This window comes from Neomonachus schauinslandi, chromosome 3, assembly GCF_002201575.2.
Source record: "Neomonachus schauinslandi chromosome 3, ASM220157v2, whole genome shotgun sequence".
NCBI lineage: Eukaryota > Metazoa > Chordata > Mammalia > Carnivora > Phocidae > Neomonachus > Neomonachus schauinslandi.
Window position 1 is genome coordinate 174,867,779 of NC_058405.1, and position 9,582 is coordinate 174,877,360.

Consider the following 9,582-nt stretch of genomic DNA (forward strand, 5'->3'; position numbering starts at 1 on the left):
AGCCGGTGCCCCCTCCGAAGCTGTGGAACACCAGGAAGCCCTGGAGTCCCGTGCACTGGTCAGACTGAAAGGCAGGAAAGAGAAAGAGCAGTGTAGGTAGGCCAGGGGCCTGAAGAACTCTACCTTCTGGCTCCACAAAAGCCTAAACTCTTTCGGGACTCAGGGCAGAGATTGGAAAGTATCTCATAGTGGCAGCATGCTCTGGAACACATAAAATTAGAGATGACTCCCCCCAAAATGGATCCTGACAAAACTGTGTTCCTGACCATTAGCATCATCTCAAAAGCCCCCTCCCTTCCAACCCAAATTCTCACCAGCTTGCGGATCCGGTCCAGTACTGGGTCGATGATCTCCTTGCCAATGGTATAGTGACCACGGGCATAGTTGTTAGCAGCGTCCTCCTTCCCGGTGATGAGCTGCTCTGGGTGGAAGAGCTGCCGGTATGGGCCATTTCGGATCTCATCTGGAAGGGCGCAAACACATCGTCAGGGCACAAACCACAAGGCTGTGCTCAGCGGGGATCTCCCTCCCCCAGTGTGGCAGCTGCGGTCAGATGTATGGAAAAGCTCATCCTTCTGCCAGCCTGTGATACCAGTGTGTGAGAAACCCGGAGCCCGCCACCCAGGCTGGCTTGCGATCAGCCTCCCTTCTGCAGCTGCAAACAGGGAAAAGAGTGTGTAGGACCAGGAAAGCCAGGTCTAGACACCAGCTCTCCAGAGAGCTTAGAGTCACTGTCTGCTCCCCTCAGTTCCACCCCATCTTCATCTCACCAATCACAGTGGGCTCCAGATCCACAAACACAGCCCGGGGCACATGCTTCCCAGCACCGGTTTCACAGAAGAAGGTGGTGAAGGAGTCATCCCCTCCACCGATGGTCTTGTCGCTGGGCATCTGCCCATCAGGCTGGATCCCATGTTCCAGACAGTAGAGCTCCCAACAGGCATTGCCCATCTGGACACCTGCCTGCCCCACATGGACTGAGATGCATTCGCGCTGAGGGATAAAGAGAGGGGACACAGCATAAGCCCCACATCTGCAGTCCTCACCTCATGAGCCTCTCTTCCACCCGATCACCTACTGGCGAGGATGGCTCAGTTGGCAAAAGTGGAGGCCTGGGGCTGGGCAGAGGTCGGAAGAGGCTGGAAGCCTGCCCAGGCTCCCCCGCATAGGACTTAACAACTAGAAACACCCACCCAGTAGGGCAAATCCCTTAGCTCACTCCTCTGTGGGAAACTTGTCAAGTAAGAGCTGTGGCTCCACATGACCCTGCCACACTGACAAGACACTCAGGGAGGACAGAGAGGGCAAGTGCATATGAAAGACAGGCAGACACTGCAGTAAAAGACAAGGACACACGACTTCTCAGCTGTTTCCAGCTTTCTACTCCCAAAGCCACCTTCTCCAGCCTGAGAAGGGACAGGTTTGCCCGAGGCATGAGTTTATAGCCAGAAGCCCTCAAGGGGAACAACTAGAATTTCTTAGAACCCTCTCCCCCTTTCTTTCCTGTGGGCTGCAGAGATGTCTCAGCCTTCTGGTCTGCCATCAATTGACCACACACCCTGGCCATCAGGATGCCCTCTCCCCCACCTTTAAATCCCATCTGGCTCTGGGGATCAATCCCAGCTGGCTCCTCTCCCCACCTCCACCCCCGCACTCTGGGTGTCTTCACCACCTTCATCCACTGTGTAGCCCTCACGGAAATAGCAGAGAGTGCAGATGGCAGGCACAGGCAATAAGGGCTGTGGGCACTGGGGCACTCGCCGCCTTAGGCTCATCCCTGCCAGTTTGAAATTAACCCCTAAAGAGCCAAGTGGTGCGGCGCAGGGCCCCTCGCAGCCTCCCTTCCCAACACCGAAATGGCGGGGTGACGGTTTCCAAATACCCAGAAAAGGAAGCGGAACCTGCGGTGAGGCCCCAGAGGTAACCCGCCTTGCCCTGCAGAGGGTGAGCGCCATCCTGCACCCGGGCCCTGCATTCGCCCCCCTTCTAGATTCTTTCCAGTTACATCCCAGCCGAAAGTGAAGATTGGATTTCGGCCCCCGTTCTTGGGCTATAAATACCACCCCCCTACACACACCTCTTTCCCCTCCCCCCAACCTGGCCTGGGCCCGCGCTCTCGCTCAGCGCCAGCTGTCTCTGCCCGTCCGTTCACTCGGCTCCGGCTGGAGAGGGGCCGGCTCGCCTCACAACGCCGAACCCCATTCCCGCCACCCCTCCCGGCTCAGAAGCGGGGTGCTGAGTCACGGGGGGGGGGCCTGTGGGTAGGAGGGATGCACACACAGTCGGAGGAAAAGGGGATGCTGGACCAAGTAATCTGACCCCCTACCACCTTCTTGGGCTAAGCACGTGTTCGGTCAGATCCAGGGAGCGGGGGTCCGGGTCGGGAGGGGGAGGCTAGGGGCGGAGGGCAGCCCAGCGGGTCTCCCTCATCCGCGGAAAGGACTGGGCGCGGGATCACGACTCCCCTTCAGGAGGGTGAAGGCACAAATGCTTGGTGGAGCAGGAGGCGATTTCCAGAAGGACTCCTCTCAGCTAGCGAAGAATCCCACCCCACTCCATTCCCCTTCCCCAGCCTCCAAAAGTGGACAGCACGGCTCGGCCAAAGTCACCAGAAGAGAGTGGGGGTGGGGGAATGCACAAACCCTCGCACCTCCTCGAGACCCGGAACGTCGGACGGGGGGTCCGGAGCATCCCGGGATGGAGGGTCCCGAAGGAGAAGGGCAATAAGGGGAGGGGCGCGATTCCCGCGGGGCCGCACTCACCATGGTGAGTCCGGGCGGTGGGTCTCACGTAGAGTCCGGGTGACGGGTCTCAGTGAGAACTGCGCTAGCTGCAGTGCCGCACCGCTCTTATAGGCGGGGGGCGGGGCCCGCGCGCTGCGCTCGCCCACTAGGAGCTGAGCGGCCCGGAGGCCACGCCCCCGAATGGTAGGCGGCCCCGGAGGGGTGGGCTCAGGGCGGGTCCCCTCCCCCTGCCCTGTCCTGGCCTCTCACCTGTCGGACTTGGGTTAGGTGTAGCGATCCAGGCCTTAGCCCTTCGCTCCAGGTTTTGAGCCGGCACCCTGGGCTCCCGATCTCCACTGCAGGGGCGCAGGGCGCGGTGCCAGGGCGCATCTCGCCTGCACCTGAGTCATGGGGGCGCCCATCGCCCAGGTGTTCTGACTTAGGCCGAGTGCTGTAGAGGCTTTCCTTGCGAAGTGGCTGCCGCGGGCCTTCCCCCGTGCCCGCCTCCCCGCCCTGCCTCCCTGGCGGCTCTGGCCAGTTCCGGGGGAACTTACAGCGGCACACGGCCTGCTGGTCCTCGGCCGGGACGGCTGGCCTTCGCCAATGCCTGTGGGCGGCCGAGGACCAGGAGCTGCACAGTCTGAGCCCCAGGGTGCCAATCCCTCAGAGTACCCCACAGAGCCGAGCCCTGCAGCCTGTCTGCGAGGGCTGACCCCAGGAATCTGGCGTGGCTCGCTGGCTGCCGGCGGGTCAGTGGCCCCGTCATCAACGCCGTCACTATTAGTGAGCCCTCGCCACCGCCACCTGCCCGCTTCCCTGCTGCCAGAACCGCCAGAGCTCTGGGCGGAAGCCCTCAGGACCTGGATTCGCATCCGGACTGCCCTATGTGACCTTGGGCAGGTGACCTAACCTCACTGTGTCCTTGGCATATTCATCGGTGAAAAGGAGACAGTGATTCCACACTGTCTGCATTGTTGTGAGGTATCAAAATGTGTGTTGAGTCTGATGAGGAAAAAACGTGGAGATTCTGGTATCATAGCTGAGTTTTGACTTTCTCATCTTCTCCTGTTCCCCGCAGGGATCTGTGACCGGCATCTTAACGCCCTTGGCGCTCAGGCCGAGGCCTCAACAGCAGTTATTCCTTCTTTCCACATTTCATTTCCATTTGTTGCAAGAATGGCCTTTTCCATCTACTTTTTTTTTTAAGATTTTATTTATTTATTTGAGAGAGAGAGAGCGGGAGAGGGAGAGAGAGCACAGAGGGAGAAGCAGACTCCCCGCTGAGCAGGGAGCCGGATACAGGCTTGATCCCAAGACCCTGAGATCATGATCCCAGCGGAAGGCAGCTGCTTAATCGACTGAGCCGTCCAGGCGCCCCTTATCCATCTACTTCTGCTTTCCCTTACATACCTTACATTTTCTAGCTATCTCCCTTCACTGGGGAAATCATCAGGAAGTGCCCCATGTACCCATCGGCATGCCCTGAAGAAACCTGTCTCCCAGGCTAATCCCTTGTTTCCTAGGACCAGAGCGGTCTGACAGCACAGTAGGCTAAAATAACTAGCAATGGCAACTTCCTACCAACAGAATAGCTAATTGACACCTTATTTGGGCAAGGCATGGAAAGGAACACAGTGAAGCATGACAAGGTCTCTCTTCCCTATGCACTTGCCACATGGTTGGGAGAACAAGACTCATTCATAAAATGGAAAGTGGCAAGGGCATATAGTGAGGCTGCTTTGGGAAGTGGGGTCATGGTCTCTACAGAGCAAGGACCCTTGGTGATTACAGAACATATGGTCTCTTGCAGACCTTCCCGGGCCCTCCTTTTTCCCTTGTGCACCCCCAATCCCAGCAGAATGAGTATGGTAAAAGACCTGAGCTCTCTCAGGCAAAACCTTAAATTCCTTTGACCTTCAGGTTCAGGTTCTTCCTTTGTGAAACAGGGATAACTTCAGATTGTGAGGACCAGATGAATGTAGGGATGTGTACATAGCAAAGCACCATGTAAGCAGCTGCATGGATTCTTAGAGCATCTTATTTGTTTTCTTTAGCGTGCTAGCACACCAGGTTGCAGTTATTTGTGTACAGGTCCGTCTTAGAAATTGCAAATTCATTCCAGGTAAGGATTGGATCTTATTCATCTTTGCGTCCCTAGATCCTAGCATAGTGCTCAGCACGTGGTAAGCATTTGCTAAATGTGTGTCAGAATTGTTTCACTTCAGAGATGGGAATAAAATTAGGGTAGAACCCTAAGAAGCCAGAAGCTGCAAATTGGCAGCCTAGAGACCAAGTTCCCTCTCAGAATTGTTTTGTTTGACCTTCACAGTGTTCATCCCCACAGCGTTTAGAATATGAAAAAAAGCAGGAACTACCTTTGTGCTGGAGCATCCCAAGACCACCCCCATGTCAGGAGATTTACTAGAAGGACTCAGCATAAAGTCAATAAATAACCCCCTAGCTAAGGTTTATTACAGTGATGTAGGAAGGCTGCACAGCTGGACCATAAAGGGAAAAGACACAAGCAGAATCTATGTCCTCTCCCTCCCAGGAGGGCTCACACAGCATTCTCTTCCTCCAAAATGAAAATGGAGCAACATTTCCCTGCAGTGGTTCTGCCCAAGGAAGCCTGTTAGAGACTCAGCACCTAAGGTTTATGGTGAGGGCTGGTCACAGAGACACCTCTGCCTTGCACATACCCAAATTCCAGACTCCTAGAAGAAAAGCAGCTGTTCAGCATAAACCATATTCTTTAAAAAATATATATATATATATATTTATTTATTTGAGGGGTGGAAGGGCAGAGAGAAAGGGAGAGAGAGAATCGTAAGCAGGCTCCACGCTAATGCTAATGCTAATGCGGGGCTCTATCTCACAACCCTGAGAACATGACCTGAGCTGAAATCAAGAGTCAGACACTTAACCAACTGAGCCACCCAGGCGCCCCTACAGCATAAACCACATTCTTTACACACACAGTCTAGGCACAACAAACCATCCTGATCCTGTAACCATTGACTTGAAAACACTCTAAGAGCCAAGTTCTCAGATGCCAGCCAAGGGCTGATCTTACAAGCAGACCTTTCTAAGGAGCAGTCTCAACATGCTCTTTCTGCACAGTCATATAAAAATCCAGATTTCTAGCTTATCTTGAAAAGAATTGGAAGATCTGGCTATATCAGGCCTGCATTCTCATTTAGCAACTGTGATGGACAGAGTTAATAGTCCCCCAAAGATGTCCACATTTTAAACCCTGGACCCTCTGACTATGTTACCTTACATGGCAGAAGACTGCAGATGTGACTAAGGTAAAGATCTTGAGGTGAGGTTCTTCTACATTTTCTGGGTGGGCCGATATAATCACAAAGGTCTTTATAAGTGGAAGAGGGGGACAATCAAGGAAGGAGAGGTCAGAAGCAGAGGTCAAAGTGATGTCATTATTGGCTTTCAAGATGGAAGGAAGCCATGAGTCAAGAAATATGAGCAGTCTCTAGAAGGAAAAAGCAAGGAACAGATTCTCCTCTAGAATCTCTAGAGGGAAGGCAACCCTGCCAACGCCTTGAGTTTATTTATACCTAAATAGGTTCTGGTATTAATTCCAGTAGGGGGTGTACTTCCATACATAGGCATGGTTGTGGAATCATTGACCCTTGGTGTTTGCATTCACTCTCCAGCCCCTCTCCCCTCTCTGGAGGTGAAGAAGGGACTGAAAGTTCCAACCCTCTAACACTTGGTTGGTTCTACTGGCAACCAGCCCCCGACCTTAGGTGCTTTCCAAAACTTAGGTGCTTATGTCATAAACATAACAAAAGATATCTTTATCACTCTCAACACTTATGAAATTCCAAGAGTTTTAGCAGCTGTGAGCCAGGAATCCTAGACAAAGACCAAATATATATGAGGAATATATTTTGGTCATCTGAATAACCACATATTTTTCTTATAAATCAGAGTATTGTAATCCCCATAAGACCTCTTTTGGACTTCTCATCTCCAGAACTATACGATAATAAATTTGTGTTGTTTTAAGCTACTAAGTCTGTAGCAATTTGTTACAACAGCAGTAGGAAACCAGTAGGGCAACAAATGGAGCTGGGTGGTGACTACTTCTTAGGATGGACAGCAAGCTGCTCCAAATCACCCAGTCCACCATTTACCATCATATGCTCAACTGTAACATATTTATGTCACCCTGGCCCTTAGCAAGGAGTTTATAGCCCCTGAGCAGGCCTTCTGGCAGGCAAGATGGAGAAGACAAGGGGGCAAGGAGAAATGTCCAAGGCATGTTAATGGAATACAGATTCTGCTTCTGCCTCTGTGTGTGTGTGTGTGTGTGTGTGTACACTCTGAATATGTGATATTTGAGATGTCTAACAGGCTTGTTAGACGTGTGCACGTGACTGTGAGTGTGTATGTGTCTCCTAAATTAGGGCCATAATATCTGGATGGGTATACAGGTAGCAATCCATATTACCAGACTGAAAACTTGAACATTTTTTTAAAGATTTTATTTATTTATTTGAGAGAGAGAGAGAGAGAGCGCACGCACAAGTGAGAGAGCACAGCAGTGGGGGCGGGGCAGAGGGAGAAGCAGACTCCCCACTGAGTAGGGAGCCTGATGTGGGACTCGATCCCAGGACCCTGGGGTCACGACCTGAGCTGAAAGCAGATGTTTAACCAACTGAGCCACCCAGGCGCCCTGAGAACTTGGACATCCACATACATGTACAGAATCTAGAAGGTGATGTTGGGCACTTCATTTTCCCAAATGAATCACTGCTTAGTCTGTCTACCCTACAAGGGTGTCCAGCAGACCACTCTCTCTCTCTTTCCTTCTTCCCCTTGCCCTTTGTTATCTCCATCTTTTCTAACCCCTTCCCAGAGTCTCACCTCTGTCTTGGAGCAGTGCAGCAAGGTCCTCAACATTTAAAATGTCTCCACTGATTCCATCTGGGAAAGGTGGAATTGAGCCTTAATGCATATCCTTCCATTTTTTTAGACTGGAGCATCTACTAGCTGTCCTCCTTCTCACAGCACAATCTTTCCAAAGGGATATCTTCACATCTTCTCTCCTCTTCACTGTCCACGCAGGCTTGGTTCACATGCTCTGCTGAGATGTTCTTGCCAAAATCCCTAGTGACTTCCAACTGACCAAAGCCAAAGATCACGTTTTTACATCTTTTTCAGCCTCTCACCAATATTTGAGATAGTTGATCCTTCCTTCCTCCTTGAAACACTTTCTTCTTGGCTTCAATGACACACCCCTCTCTTGGTCCCAGCCATTCCTTTTCGGTCGTCTTTGATGGCTTACCCCTAATAGATGTTTCCCATAGTTCAGTCCCAGGCTCTCTTTTCCTCCCTGAAGGGGCAATTGTTGAAGGTAAGTGATGAGTATATGGGGTTTTATTATATTATCTCTACTTTGGGGTGTATTTTTAAATGTCCTTAATAAAAAGTTACTGTAACATTTTAGGGTTATTAAAAAAGAATGTATATATTCACAAACCAAAGAGAAAGAATAGAATAGAAAGAAATATCACCTTTGTGCTGATAAGTCTCAAATTTATATGTCCTTTAGGACTTCTCTGAATATCAGACTCACATGCTTATTTGCTTTTTTTGACATTACCACTTGAAAGCCTGTTAGACATCTCAAATATCACACATTCAAAGTAAAACTCCCAATGTCCCACTCTCACCCTGCTCCCTGCCAAAAATGTTTCTGTCCTAAGGCTTCCAAGGCTTCTACCCACGTGCTTACGTTAAAAACCTAGAATCATCCTACATTTCTCTTTCCCTTTCTCCTTCCTCTCTTTTTTTGGTTAGACTTTTCTTGGCCGCAAATAACGGAAAGGCTAACTAACAGAGGCTTAAACAATGAGGATATTTATTATCCTGCAAGAAATCTGAGTGTAGGGCAGTCCCAGGGTTGATTCGGTGATGTTACCAACTGCTCCAGTATTTCAAGCTATCTTCTCTGGCATCCTCAATGGGCTGGTGGCATCTTCCCTTATGATCACAAAATGGCTGCAGCAGCTCCAAGTGTCATGTCCTCATTTGCTAAGGCTGGGAAGGTGGAAGTCCTCCCATAGTCTCTTTTTATCAGGGAGGAAAACCTTGCCTTCAAGCATCCTTGTAGAGTTCCCTTATATCTCACTAGCCCCTTGCCTAAACCAGTCATTGGAAGGAGGGACTGGAATTACCATTAATAGTTTAGACTAATTTATACTCACACCTAGGTCTGGGAAAGGCCATCTTCCTTGAGCAAGTGGAAGGGTAAATAATTATACAAATTCAGGACCCTGCCAGCAAAGACAAAATAGAGGCAGGGGGCAGGTAAGGCTGTTGGGTAGATCTGCACACCCCACATTAGTGTGTCCTATAACTTTATTTTGAACCCAGCTACTTCCCACAATCCCTGCCCCAGTCCACGCCACCATCCCTCATGCCTGGATGCCAGAAGTAGCCTCCTAATGGGCTTCCTGCTTTTCCTTTGGAACTCCTGGGCTTGCTTACCCTTATAATGCTTCCTCTACACAGCAGCGGCAATAATCTCTCTAAAACACAAAGTAGGCAATGATGCTTGCTTAAACCCTCCCATTGCCCCAGTCATGGAAGCCATTCTTTCAAGACTCCTTTACCTCTGTGTTTTCAGCTTGCAGAGCTCCCTCCCTCCCTCCCTCCTTCTCCTTGAACACACCAGGTTGGCTCCTTTGGCCTCACCATTCTCTCGACCTGGAGCACTATGATCCAGATCTTGTTATGGCTGACTCCTTGGCATTCGGTCTCAGTTCAAACATCAGCTTCTTTCTCTTCCTTCCTTCCTTCCTTCCTTCCTTCCTTCCTTCCTTCCTTCCTT

At 50.9% G+C, this 9,582-nt stretch overlaps 1 protein-coding gene across 1 annotated transcript in view; it reads right to left on the minus strand.

Moving 5' to 3' along the window:
• Positions 1-2,880, minus strand: part of TUBA4A (tubulin alpha 4a) — a 3,686-nt gene extending 806 nt beyond the window's left edge. The window contains exons 1-4 of the mRNA XM_021703064.2: positions 2,763-2,880; positions 771-993; positions 315-463; positions 4-64 (exon numbers count right to left, since the gene is read on the minus strand). Of these exons, the coding sequence (XP_021558739.2) occupies positions 4-64; positions 315-463; positions 771-993; positions 2,763-2,765 (436 nt within the window). The 5' untranslated portion in view covers positions 2,766-2,880. The remainder of the gene's footprint in view (positions 1-3; positions 65-314; positions 464-770; positions 994-2,762) is intronic.
• Positions 2,881-9,582: the final 6,702 nt, after the last annotated feature.